Genomic DNA, 14513 nt, shown 5'->3' on the forward strand with positions numbered 1-14513 from the left:
TCTCCGAAGTTCACTGGCCCCCAGGTCATTCTGAGTTAGAGTCTAGATTATTTAGACTTTAGACACTGTTTACACTATGAACTGTAGTTTGTATAGTGTCTTATATTTGTATCTAAGGTATTTTTTACATTTCCTCTGAAGGTTACACAACAGTTTCCTTGTATGAGCACAAAAATAATACAGCATCTTTCCTGGGAAAAGCTTTTAGCTGCAAAAACATCTCAAACATGTGAAGGACTGATGTGAGTTGGACCAAACATCATCTAATTTAAACTAATAATAAAGTTGCTGAGCAACATCGAAAACAACATCCCCTTCCTGAAGAACAACAAATTAGTAAGAAAGAAATAGTCATTCGATAATGGAAACATGGCTGCCAGCATGGACACACGAGAAAAACAACCATTTTTTAACCACAAATTAATCTAAGAACATGTTTTTATCTCACAGACTTTTCCAACAGGACAGTAAAGTTTGTAAACCACTCACTCTCCCACACCAAAGTCCAGAGAGAAAACAGTGATTTTAGCTCACAGGGAAACAGGAGCTGCTGGTCCTCTGCTGCCTCGTGTGGTCACTTTTTGGTATTTAAGTAAATAAAAGAATTTAAAATGAGGATTTAAAATGCCAAACCAAAAAAACAGCACATTTAAACTTAGTGATGGAGGCAGCAGTGGATCAACAACTCCTGTGTGTGTGTGTGTGTGTTATGATCTGTCACCTCCGTTAAGTATCTTGTTTTGTTTCTCCCTTCATGTTCCATGTCTTGTCTTCCTGTTTTATTTTGAAATCACTCACCCTTGTCTCTGTTTCAGGTTCCTGTCTACCCCGCCCCCTTCCTCGTCTGCATGCACCTGATCCCTGATTGTGTCTTCCACACCTGCATCCTATCACTCCCTAATCAAGCACTGCTTATATTCCCCTCTGTGTCTTGTCTCGTCGCCAGTTCGTTGTAGTTCATAGCTCACGTTCTAGCACTCTTGTTTCACAGCCATAGTTTAGTCTTCTCATGTTTTTGAACCTTGCCTGCCTTTTTTGACCTTTTTTGACGTTTTTGTACCTCTGCCTGATCTCTTTGACCTCTCGTGTACCGAACCTCTGCCTGGATTCTGCCTGGATTTGAGTCCACTGTTCTGCTTTGCCATAGTTCACAACAGAACGAACTGGCCAGACATGGACTCAGGGGATTCCGACTCGTTTCGCCAAGCCCTTCGTCACGCTGAGAGAACTGGCGACACGCCAGGACTCGATGATGTCATCGGTGGGCTCACAGTTTCAAGAACTACTCTCTCATCTGCCACGAGAAACACCTGCTGAAGCTACGTCTGACCCAGCCCCATTTCCGGGTCCACACACGGACGCGCTGCTCCCTGCCAATACTGCAAAGCCTTGTCTACAGCTCTCCCGTCCTGAGCGCTTCTCCAGGGAGTCAGGGGACGTGAGACCCTTGACACAGTGCAAGCTGCACTTTGAGCTACAAATCAGCCTTCCCGACTGACCGGTCCACGGTGGCGTTCATCATCTCCCACCTCACAGGACGTGCAGAGGCGTGGGCTACCGCCGAGTGGAGCCGTCGTTCAACAGCCTGCTCTTCCCACGCCAAGTTCACACGGGCACTCAAGCTGATTTTTCAGTACACCGCGCCAGGCAGGGAAGCTGCTAGATCTCTGCTCACGCTAAGGCAAGGAAGGCACAAGGTAACGGACTATGCCATAGACTTTCGCACCTTCGCCACTGAGAGTGGGTGGAACCCTGTCGCCCTATTGGACGCATTTTTTCCAGGGCTCTCGGCGTCTGTGAAGGATCAGCTGATCAACATCGATCTTCCGGAGGATCTGGATTCCCTCATCATGCTGGCAGTTAAGATCAACAAGCAACTCACCGAGCGGGACCAGGAGCGGGGACGACTTCGGGCTCGTTTGTCGCCTCACCGAGGATGGAGGAGCAGCTCCGAGGATCGGCCAAGCCACGTCCGCCAACCAGCAGCCAGTCTGCCTCCGTCTCCCCCTTCCCCACAGGAACCAATGCATCTGGGACGCGCTCATCTTTCCGCTGAAGAGCGACATCGTCGTCATAGAGGGAAGATGCTTTTACTGCGGTCAACTGGGGCACTTAGTGAGTGCCTGCCACATCAAGGGGGGCGGGGCAAAGCCAAATCAACTGCTCACAGTGAGTCGAAGCCTGGTAATCAGTAACCCAGCCCTGCACCAGCCTCAGGTAAAGATTATTTTCTGGTTCTATCTTCTTGCCTGTATTCATTGACTCTGGTGCAGATGCTAGCATAATGAATTCTTCCCTGGTCAGAAGACTCGGACTGAGAGTTTTCGCACTCCCACGCTCCCTTGAGGTGAGAGCCGTAGATGGAAGCCCTCTGGGTAGGATTACCCACCACACCCAGTCAGTGACCTTAGTTTTCCCAGACTCTCACACGGAAAAGCTAAGCTTCCACGTCCTTGACTCAATGGCTCACCAGATTATTTTAGGGCACCCATGGCTGGTCACCCACAATCCTAATTTTGACTGGGTTAGTGGAAAGATAACCTGCTGGGGCCCGAAATGTGCCAACATCTGTCTGCCAAAAACCCACAGCTCTCTTCCCACTAACCCTGACCTCACCAACGTACCGCCATGCTACCACGACCTAGCCAAGGTGTTCAGTAAGGCAAAAGCCACCTCCTTGCCACCTCATCACCCTTATGACTGTGCCATTGACCTGTTACCAGGCAGCACCCCTCCTAGCGGTAAGCTTTATTCCCTTTCGGCCCCTGAGCGTAGGGGCATGGAGGACTATGTTAGGGAGTCCCTCGCCGCCGGTCTCATCCGTCCCTCCTCCTCCCCTGCTGGAGCCGGATTCTTCTTTGTGGAGAAGGACAAGACCCTCCTGCCCTGCATAGACTACCGTGGTCTCAATGCCATAACTGTCAAGAACAGGTACCCCCTTCCCCTCATCTCCACGGCCTTAGAACTGTTGGAGGGGGCTAAGATCTTCACCAAGTTAGACCTCCGCAATGCTTACCACCTCGTCAGGATCAGAGAGGGCTGTGAGTGGAAGACCGCTTTCAACACCCCAACAGGACATTATGAGTATCTGGTCATGCCTTTTGGTTTAACTAATGCACCAGCTGTTTTTCGAAATCTGGTTAACGATGTACTTAGAGATATGCTTAATGTTTTTGTCTTTGTGTATTTAGACGACATCCTGATCTTTTTCCCCGATCTGGAGACTCACACCCACCATGTCCACGCTGTGCTTCAGCGGTTACTCCAGAACCAGCTGTTCGTGAAAGTGGAAAAGTGTGAGTTCCACAAGCCCTCGGTCTCGTTCCTTGGGTTTGTGCTTGCTGAGGGGGAGGTCAGGATGGACCCAGAAAAGGTTGCGGCTGTGGCGGATTGGGCCACTCCCACTTCACGTAAAGAGGTTCAGAGGTTTCTGGGTTTTGCTAACTTTTACAGAAAATTCATTCGCAATTACAGCACCATTGCCTCACCCCTGCACAATCTCACTTCTCCACACAGACCATTTGTCTGGAGCCAAGAGTGCGAAACTGCCTTTAAGAGCCTTAAAAGAAGCTTCACCTCCGCCCCTGTCCTCTTCCTGGACCCCAGTCAGCAGTTCGTGGTAGAGGTAGACGCTTCGGACGTTGGCGTCGGAGCGATCCTCTCCCAATTCAGCCCAAAAGACGGTAAACTTCACCCTTGTGCCTATCTTTCTAAGAAACTCTCCTCGGCCGAACGCAATTACGACATTGGTGACCGCGAACTGCTGGCAGTCAAGGTGGCCCTGGAGGAGTGGAGACACTGGCTGGAGGGAGCCTCCCAACCATTTCAGGTTTGGACTGATCACAAGAATCTTGAATACCTCAAATCCGCTGAGGCTTAACGCAAGGCAGGCTAGATGGGCTATTTTCTTTAGCTGCTTTAACTTTACCCTCTCCTACAGACCTGGTTCCAAGAATCTTAAGCCTGACTCCCTGTCCCGAATTTTCGCCCATGACCAAGTAAACTCAGAATCCAAAACGATCCTACCCGCAACATGCTTTATATCAGTTCTCTCATGGGAGATAGAGGGTAAGGTTAAGGTGTCACTGCCCCCCTCAGATTGTCCTGCGGACAAGCTTTTTGTTGTTCAGGGGGGGAAGTGATTCATTGGGCTCACACCAACAAGACTGTCTGTCATCCGGGTATAAAAAAGACCTTGTTTGTTGTACAACAACGTTTTTGGTGGCCTAAAATGGTCTCCGATGTTTCCAATTATGTCAATGCCTGTGCTGTTTGTGCTACTAACAAAACCTCTCATCAGAAACCGTCAGGAGAACTCAGGCCCTGCCAATCCCTCAACACCCCTACTCCCACATCTCCATGGACTTTGTCACAGGACTCCCACCTTCGTACGGTAACACTGTGGTTTTGACGGTGGTGGACAGATTCTCTAAAATGGTTCACTTTGTTCCCCTGCAAAAGCTTCCCTCCGCCAAGGAAACGGAGGAGGTCATGTTGAATAACATTTTTAGGATACATGGTTTCCCTATAGACATTGTTTCAGACCGAGGTCCCCAGTTCTTCTCACACTTTTGGAAGGAGTTCTGCAGTCTTCTTGGGGCCACAGTCAGCCTCTCCTCAGGCTTCCATCCTCAGACCAATGGCCAATTGGAGCGCCTAAACCAGGAGTTGGAGACTGGCCTCCGCATCACCGCCTCCCAGGACCCTGAAACCTGGTCCCAAAGACTGGTTTGGGTCGAGTTTGCCCACAACTCGCTCCCCTGTTCATCCACTGGTCTGGCCCCTTCCACATTGTCCACGGTTACCAACCATCTCTCTTCCCCTCCACAGACCTCTGTGCCCTCCGCATTGGCCTTGGTGAGACGCTGCAGGAGAACCTGGGAGCGGGTCCGCCAGAACCTCCTTCGGCAGTCCAAGTCCTACAGGGCAGCCGTGGATCGCAAAAGGACCCTTGCCCCACACTATCGCAGCGGCCAAAGAGTGTGGTTATCCACCAAGAACCTGCCTCTTCGGGTGGACTCCAAGAAGCACGCTCCCAGGTTTGTTGGTCCATTTCCCATCGCCAAGGTGATCAACCCTGTCTCTGTCCAGCTCAAACTACCAAGGTCAATGTGGGTGCACCCCACCTGCCACGTCAAACCCGTCATGACCAGTCCTCTCGTCCCTCCGGCCAAACCCCCTCCTCCCACCCGATTCATCGACAGTGACCCAGTGTTTACCGTCAAGAAGCTCCTGTCTTCTCGCCGTCGGGGCCGGGGGCTCCAGTACCTAGTGGACTGGGAGGGCTATGGGCCTGAGGAGCGCTCCTGGGTTCCTTCCAGGTTCATCTTGGACCCTTCCCTCATCCGGGACGTTCATGCCGCCCCCCCTGACGCGCCTGGGCCTTCAGGAGCCAGCCCTTGGGGGGGGGGGGGGGGGGGGGGGGGGGGGATACTGTCATGATCTGTAACTTCCGTTAAGTATCTTGTTTTGTTTCTCCCTTCATGTTCCATGTCTTGTCTTTCTGTTTTATTTTGAGTAGTTTAGTCTTCTTGTGTTTTTGAACCTTGCCTGCCTTTTTTGACCTTGCCTTTTTGCCTGACATTTTTGTACCTCTGCCTGGATTAAACTTGTTTACTGATTGAATCGTGTCCAGAATTCCGCATTTGAGTCCACTGTTCTGCTTTGCCATAGTTCACGACAGTGTGATGTTAAAATAACTGATTTTCTCTGGGAAAGAACATGATTTACAAAGTTTCCAGTCAGAAAAGTCTGTTATGTTTGGGTGATAGATGCGATGAGATGAGTTCCACAGTATATGTATTCATTATTTCTTGTGTTTAAAGCGTATCCTACTGAAACTACAGGATGGATAAAAGGGGGAAATAAAGGATCAGGTTCCTCCTGAGCTGTGGTGTGTGCAGGGAGGCTTAACACTTCATATGGATTTCATTCAGTAATGTATGTATTAAATGCCTTATATGAGCAGAGCCAGGGGATTAGCAGCGATGCATTGACCTCCGTGTGTGTACAGTAGCTGCCCCGCTCAGTCACATGACTTCCTGACAGCTGTTGTTCACTTCAAATTGAAAAAAGACACATTTCTAAACCTCATCTCAACCGTTTTTGGTCAATTCACAAACTTAAAGGAGACAAACTCCACATTTAAAAAAACAAAACAAACTTTTATTTTCTTGCTTGAATAACAAAACAGACTGACACCTGTGTTTGTGTAGTTTTAGGTTTGATGTCAGAGTGTAGTTGGTGTGGCTTTGTAAAGCCACTCACTCTCCCACACCAAACCCCATAGAGAAAATCATCGATTTTAGCGTCACAGCACACAGGAGGTGTTGATCCACTGCTGCCTCCATCACTTAGTTCAGATGTATTATTTTGTACATACGACATTTCAAATCTGTGTTTCATTTGACCTTAGTGACAGAAAGTGACCAGGCAGCAGAGGTCCAGCAGCTCCTGTTTCCCTGTGAGCTAAAATCACTCACTTTCTCTCTGGACTGGTGTGGAAGAGTGAGTGGTTTACAAACTTCACTTTCCTGTTGGACCTCTCCGGGAACCATCACCTTATTGTGGTGGAGAGGTTTAAGTGTCCCTGGGATCCTGAGAGCTGTGTTGTCTGGAGCCTTATGCTCCTGGTAGGGTCTCCCAAGGCAAATTGGTCTCAGGGGAGGGGCCTGTCGAAGAATGGTTCAAAGACCCCATGAAACAACGACTGAGGAAGAGAGTGACCCTGCCCGGACGAAGCCCGGGGCCCCCGCCTGGAGCCAGGCCCAGACGGAAGGCCCGTGATCGAGCGCCTGGTGGCCGGGTCTACCACGGGGCCTGGTCGGGCACAGCCCGAAGAAGTCCCGTGGCCTCGTCGTCGTCCTCCTGTGGACCCACCACCTGCAGGGAGACCGACTGGAGTCGGGTGCGCTGCCATATGGGAGGCAGTGAAGGTCGGGGGTCTTGACGTACTGGACCTGGGCGGCAGAAGCTGGCTCTGGGGACGTGGAACGTCACCTCGCTGTGGGGGAAAGAGTCGGAGCTTGTGCGGGAGATGGAGTGCTACCAGTTAGATCTGGTGGGGCTTACCTCCACGCACAGCCTTGGGTCTGGAACCACACTCCTTGATAGGGGTTAGAAGTTTTTCTTCTCCGGAGTTGTGGGGATACTCACGAGCCCCCGGCTGAGCACCGCTGTGTTGGAATTTACCCCGGTGGACGAGAAGGTCGCCTCCCTGCACCTTAGGGTTGCGGGTGGGGAAAGCCCTGACTTCTGTTTGTGCCTATGCGGCGAAGAGAGGGGCAGAGCTGTCAACTGATCACCATCTGGTGGTGAGTTGGGTCAGAGGATGGGGGAGGACTCTGGACAGACCTGGTAAACCCAAACGTGTAGTGGGGATGAACTGGGAACGTCTGGAGGATGCCCCTGTCCGAGAGGCCTTCAACTCTTTTCAAAAAGGGTGACCTCAGAGTGTGTGCCAATTACCGGGGCATCACACTTCTCAGCCTCCCTGGTAAGGTTTACTCCAAGGTACTGGAAAGGAGGGTTCAACCAGTAGTCGAACCTCAGATTCAAGAGGAACAATGCAGATTCCGTCCTGGTCGTGGAACAACGAACCAGCTCTTTACTCTTGCAGGGATCCTGGAGGGGGCCTGGGAGTACGCACATGTGTTTTGTGGACCTGGAGAAGGCGTATGATCGGGTTCCCAGGGAGATACTGTGGGAGGTGCTGCGGGAGCATGGGGTGAGGGGGGCACTGCTTAGGGTCATACAATCCCTATACGCCCAAAGTATGAGCTGTGTCCGGGTTCTCGGCACTAAATCAGGCCTGTTTCCTGTGGGTGTTGGCCTTAGCCAAGGCTGCGCTTTATCACCAATCCTGTTTGTGATTTTCATGGACAGGATATCGAGGCGTAGTCGTGGGGGAGAGGGGTTGCGGTTTGGCGGGCTTGAGATCTCGTCGCTGCTTTTTGCAGATGATGTGGTCCTCATGGCTTTGTCGGCCTGTGACATTCAGCGCTCACTGGATCGGTTCGTGGCCGAGTGTGAAGCGGTCGGGATGAAGATCAGCACCTCTAGATCTGAGGCCATGGCTCTTAGCAGGAAACTGGTGGATTACCTTCTCCAGGTAGGGAATGACTCCTTGCCCCAGGTGAAGGAGTTCAAGTATCTCTTGGTCTTGTTCACGAGTGGCTCTTTGCCACTCATGAACATCATTAATGATAATAATGATGATAATGATAATGATAATAATGATAATAATGATGATAATGATGATAATGATAATAATGATACAGAAAAACATGCAAAATGAACATGTGAGGAGAATAATAAAAAAGTCAATAAAAATATCAAAGATATAAAGTAATGAGAATGCAGCTGAACAGAACAGGTTGTGATGCGGCCGTGTCCCATTCTTTGACGTGATGTGTGGAGGAACGATGAAAGGTGCCGAGCAGAGCCGAGCTGCATGTGTGTGAGTAAAGCATACGCTCCATAATCCTCCTCTTATTTACCAGTGTTTCCACTCAATCTGCCGGGATTACACAGTCATTCATTCATTCATTTATCAAAACACACACACACACACACACACACATCTAATCAAAGACAATTCAGCAGCATCAACACATGTTAAATTTCTTTTATGTTTTTAAACTGGAGTGTTTTTCACTCATGTGTGTGGGATTATGTAATCTATGCCTTCTATAGATCTATACATCTATTTATAAAAGTGACCACATGAGGCAGCAGAGGACCAGCAGCTCCTGTAAAACATGTTCTTAAATATATCGTATACTTCTGATTAATTTGTGAAGTGGTTAAAAAAATGTTGTTTTCTTCGTGTTCATAAAATGAAAACATGAAAACATAAAACTTCTGTAAATTCTTCATGGAGAGAGAGAGAGAGAGAGAGTGGAGGAAAGAGTCAGTCAAGCTCCCGCAGATGCCGCAAAGTGGCATCAGGAGGATGAGCAGAGTTGCGTGTCTGTCCCTGTGTCCGTGCGTCTGTCATGAGCTCAGACTGAGAGTTACTACAGCACAGAAAACGTGCTCGTGGACAGATTCTCATGTCCGATGGCGGACAGTGACACCACAGCTCTGTTCTGCTGCGGCTTCAGTGACCTCAAGTACTGCTGTGATGACCCCAACAGCTTCTTCCCCTACAAGTATGGATACATGTGGGGGCTGAGGTAAGCAGTAACAATAATGATAATAATGATGATAATGATAATAATGATAATCATGATGATAATGCTAATAATGATGATAATAATGATAATAATGATGATAATGATGATAATAATGATAATAATGATAATAATAATACAATGATGATAATGATGATAATGATGATGATAATAATGATAATAATGATAATAATGATGATAATGATAATAATGATGATAATGATAATAATGATAATAATGATGATAATGATAATAATGATGATAATAATGATGATAATAATGATAATAATAATATAATGATGATAATGATGATGATAATAATGATAATGATAATGATAATGATAATAATAATAATGATGATAATAATGACAAGAATGATGATAATAATGGTAATAATGATGATAATAATAATGATATAATGACGATAATAATGATAATAATGATGATAATGATGATATTAATGTTAATAATGATAATATTGATGATAATAATGATGATAATGATATATTAATGATAATATTGATGATAATAATGATGATATAATGATGATAATGATAATAATGACAAGAATGATGATAATGATAATAATGTAATCTGTCAGGATGTAATTGTTGACAGTGTTGTTGTTGTGTGTCGGACAGACGGTGTGTGTGTGTGTGTGAGCAGGTGTTTGGACAGAAAAAAATGCCAGAAATATCAGTTAAAAAAAGACAGAAAACGCCTTCACTTCTCTTGATTGCTATGCAGGCTACCATGGCAACCATGGTCATACATTTTTTTTTGCAGTGTGTGCAGAGTGCACTTTGACCTTGGACAAGAAATGCAAGAGATCACAGGCTTCAAACTTTAAATAATAAGAATAATAAACTAGAGTAAAACATGACACAGAGCAGCGTTATTCTAGGATCCCTTCAAAGTAAAAGTCAACTTTCTATTTCTTCAACTGATCTGTTACATTTTTAAAAGACATATCATCATGTAGCGAAAAAACTGACAATAAAACACAATAAAAAAATAACATCAACAAATTAAATAAATGTCAATGAAAATAAATACTTAGGTGTGAGTTTGCTTGTTGTTACATTTTATTGCACGAAAAAACCAACTAATCGATTATTTGTCTGTGTGTGTCTCAGTGTCGGGGCTCTGCTGGGTCTCTGTAGATTGATTGATTGATTGATTGATTGATCATGTGTGTGTGTGTGTGTGTGTGTGTCAGTCTCGGGGCTCTGCTGGGTCTCTGTAGATTGATTGATTGATTGATTGATTGATTGATCATGTGTGTGTGTGTGTGTGTGTGTGTGTGTGTGTGTGTGTCTCAGTCTCGGGGCTCTGCTGGGTCTCTGTAGATTGATTGATTGATTGATTGATTGATTGATCGATCATGTGTGTGTGTGTGTGTGTGTCTCAGTCTCGGGGCTCTGCTGAGTCTCTGTAGATTGATTGATTGATTGATTGATTGATTGATCATGTGTGTGTGTGTGTGTGTGTGTGTGTGTATGTGTGTGTGTGTCTCAGTCTCGGGGCTCTGCTGGGTCTCTGTAGATTGATTGATTGATTGATTGATTGATTGATCGATCATGTGTGTGTGTGTGTGTGTGTGTGTGTGTGTGTGTGTGTGTGTCTCAGTCTCGGGGCTCTGCTGGGTCTCTGTAGATTGATTGATTAATTGATTGATTGATTGATCATGTGTGTGTGTGTGTGTGTGTGTGTGTGTATGTGTGTGTGTGTCTCAGTCTCGGGGCTCTGCTGAGTCTCTGTAGATTGATTGATTGATTGATTGATGGATCATGTGTGTGTGTGTGTGTGTGTGTCTCAGTCTTGGGGCTCTGCTGGGTCTCTCTGTAGCAGCTCTGGTTCTTCTGGCGTTCATCATCACTCTGTGTGTCCTCTGTTATCTCTTCATCACCACCAAACCCAGAGGGCTGGACGATGGTCTTTCACTGCGAGCAGCAGCAGGTAACCACTGCAGCACTGGCTCCCCCTGCTGACTCACTCTGGTAACACGTCCATGAAAGCATGTTCTTGACTCTACATATGCACTGATGTCATATACTGATATAGAATTTATTTACTGAATTTATTCATGGAAATGCGTCACAGTTCAAAGTTCACTCGGCTTATTTTTATGAACAAAAACAAAATAAAAACTATTTTGTTTGTTTTCTTACAAACATACGATTGTGTTTATGTCAGAATCACTCTCAGGTGAATTTTCCTGCCTTTCAGGTTCCACGTCGAGTCCACAAGGACCAGAACCGAGTCAGAGCGGTGCACCCACGGGCCGTGGAGGGTCCTGCACGGACACTCTGACTGGCCTGGATTGTTGGGGGCGGGGCTTATTATTGATACCCAATGAAAAAACAGTCCAGAAATATTGACAAAGGAAGAACATCACTGACAGAGATAGACTAAATAAACATCAAATAAGTAAGTTAATATCAAACATTAAATGCATATAATGATAGTTTTAGCTGCGTGTTTGTTTTGTACAGGGTCAAATGTTGGAATGTGCTACTCCATTTCTGTCTCAAGCACCAATAATTTTAGATTCTTGTTTAACTTTAAGAATGTGACATTTGCCAAGAAATAAGACGGAAAAGTCTTATTTCAGACTAAAAGACAGAAGTATAACGTAACTGTGGTCAGTTACGTAAAGGTGTTCATGTCTTTACAAAGTTCATGTGTGACCAAAATAAAGAAATGTGAGACATTTTCAGGTCAAATTATACTTCTGTTAAAGTACTTTTTCAGGAGGTAAAAACAACGTGAACAAGACTTCACCCTCTGTGTCACAGACTCTGTGGTGTAGTGAATCCACGTCAGGGTCAACGTGTGTGTCTATCACAAATTATAACAAGCCTCTGTCGCTCATATTGCAAGTGTGGAAACACAGAGCCAAAAACAATACCTCACTCCCAGTCAAGTCAAGTCATTTCACTTCTTTAGTTTTATTTCTTAAAAGAAACTTTTCTTTTTTGTTGATAAGGACCAGAGTTTACCCCAATTTATGTTATTGACAACTGTGCTTTGGAAGAGATTAAATCAGCCTTAAAAATAAAGACCTCATGTATGTATGTAAATACATATACATATATGTATTTTTGTATATATACATATATATATACAAATATATGTATGTATACAAATATACATATATACATAAGAGAATGGTGCAGTGATGCAAAAAAGAATGCTGCATTTTACTTAAGTGTCTTGATGATATAAAAGCTTGGATGGCTCTGAACTTTTTAAATTTCAATGACAAAAAGACACAAATGATGGTTTTTGGTGGCACCATTGGGTCCCACAGATACACAGAATAAATCAATACAATTGTCAGAAATTAGATCATTTATTAAAACAGATTTTGAGGAGAGTGACCTAATATTTAATAGTCTACATTTAAAAGTGGTATTATTTGACTCTATTTTATTGTTGGTATTAATCTTTATTAAGTTAGAATGTCTAACTCCTCTTCTGTTTGTTATTGATTTATTTACTTTATTTACTTTAGTTTTTACTTTAGTAGGTCGAGGGACAGACACAGTCTCTATGGGGTTTTTAATTGGTGACTGCTCGAAAAGAAGCACAGAGAAGCATGAAAGACTGCAACTCTGTGTCCTGGTCTCAACTCTGGATTGTCATGGGTTTCTAATAAAATGTCCTAAGCTGCTAGATAAGAGAGATGCTCCATCCAAAGTGGGATGGACGCCGTCTCTCTTCATGAGACCAGGTTTCCCCCAGAAGGTTTGACAGTTATCTAAAAACCCAATGTTGTTTTCTGGACACCACCTCGACAGCCAGCGATTGAATGACGACATGCGGCTATACATGTCATCACTGGTCCCATTGGGCAAAGGACCAGAGAAGATTACGTTGTCAGACATAGATTGTGCATACCTACACACAGACTCAACATTAACTTCAGTGACCTCCGATTGGCGTAATCGGGTGTCATTACTGCCGACGTGAATAATAACTTTACTGAATTTACGATTATCTGTAGCCAGCAGTTTCAGATAAGACTCTATGTCGCCCGCTCTGGCCCCGGGAAAACACCTGACTGTGGTCGCTGGCGTCGCTATTTTCACGTTCCTCAGGATGGAGTCACCAATTACCAGAGTTGGTTTCTCAGTCTGTGTGGTGCTGAGAGGGGAAAACTTGTTTGAGGTGTGAACAGGTTGGTGGTGGACAGGACTCTTAGGCTTAACACTACAGTCACCCAGCTGCCCTGTTTGTCTCCCGGCTGCACGGGAGCTGCTGAGGGAGCTAATGCTAATGCTATGTGGTCCGCACTGACTACAGGGGACTGGCTAACTGATTTAGCTTCTAGCCAAGTTTCTACTTCACTAAGCCTCGCCTCCACCCTAGCCAGTAAGCTACACTTTTTACAAGTACTTTTATCGCTGAAGGAGGCAGAGGAGTAGCTAAACATGTGGCACACAACACAGGAGAGAGCAGGAGAAGGAGAGGGAGAGAGAGAAGCCATCGCTGCTAAGCTAACTTTACGCTAGCAAAGAAAGAAACACCGTACGTGATCTACGTAAACCATAGAGTTTAAGCAAAAGTAGCGGGTGAAAGTATTAGTCTTAGTACTAGTATTAGTAATAAAACGAGTGTTTGTTCAGTTAATCGATCAGTTAATTGATCGTTACAGTAGATAGAAAACCACAGAGAGCGCAGGAGACACACAGCGTAACACCAGTGGAAGCACAGGAAGTGACACAATACGTTACCGCCCCCCGTCAGAGTCGCGTCCGTTCACTCTCTCACACTCACTCACTCTCTCACACTCACTCTCTCACATTTACTCTCACGCTCACTCTGTCACTCTCACTCTGTCACACTCACTCTCTCACACTCACTCTGTCACTCTCACACTCACTCTTTCACACTCACTCTCTCACACTCACTCTGTCACTCTTACTCTCGCACTCACTCTTTCACACTCACATTTACTCTCATGCTCACTCTGTCACTCTCACTCTCTCACACTCACTCACTCTCTCACATTTACTCTCACTCTCACTCTGTCACACTCACTCTCTCACACTCACTCTCTCACACTCACTCTGTCACTCTTACTCTCACACTCACTCTTTCACATTTACTCTCACTCTCACTCTGTCACTCTCTCACACTCACTCTGTCACACTCACTCTCACTCTCTCACACTCACTCTCTCACATTTACTCTCACTCTGTCACTCTCTCACACTCACTCTGTCACTCTCACTCTCTCACACTCACACTCACTCTGTCACTCTCACACTCACTCTCACACTCACTCTGTCACACTCACTCTCACTCTGTCACTCTCTCACACTCACTCTCTCAC

The 14513-nt window shown here is 45.8% G+C and overlaps 1 protein-coding gene across 1 annotated transcript; it reads left to right on the forward strand.

Annotated features, from left to right (window-relative positions):
- Window positions 1-8071: 8071 nt before the first annotated feature.
- Window positions 8072-11985, forward strand: LOC131465767 (protein shisa-like-2B). The gene is made up of 5 exons (XM_058638654.1): window positions 8072-8110; window positions 9007-9176; window positions 10993-11132; window positions 11403-11498; window positions 11972-11985. The coding sequence occupies exons 1-5, from the start codon at window positions 8072-8074 to the stop codon at window positions 11983-11985; spliced, it is 459 nt and encodes a 152-aa protein (XP_058494637.1).
- Window positions 11986-14513: the final 2528 nt, after the last annotated feature.

Source organism: Solea solea, chromosome 9 (genome assembly GCF_958295425.1).
Source record: "Solea solea chromosome 9, fSolSol10.1, whole genome shotgun sequence".
Taxonomy (NCBI): domain Eukaryota; kingdom Metazoa; phylum Chordata; class Actinopteri; order Pleuronectiformes; family Soleidae; genus Solea; species Solea solea.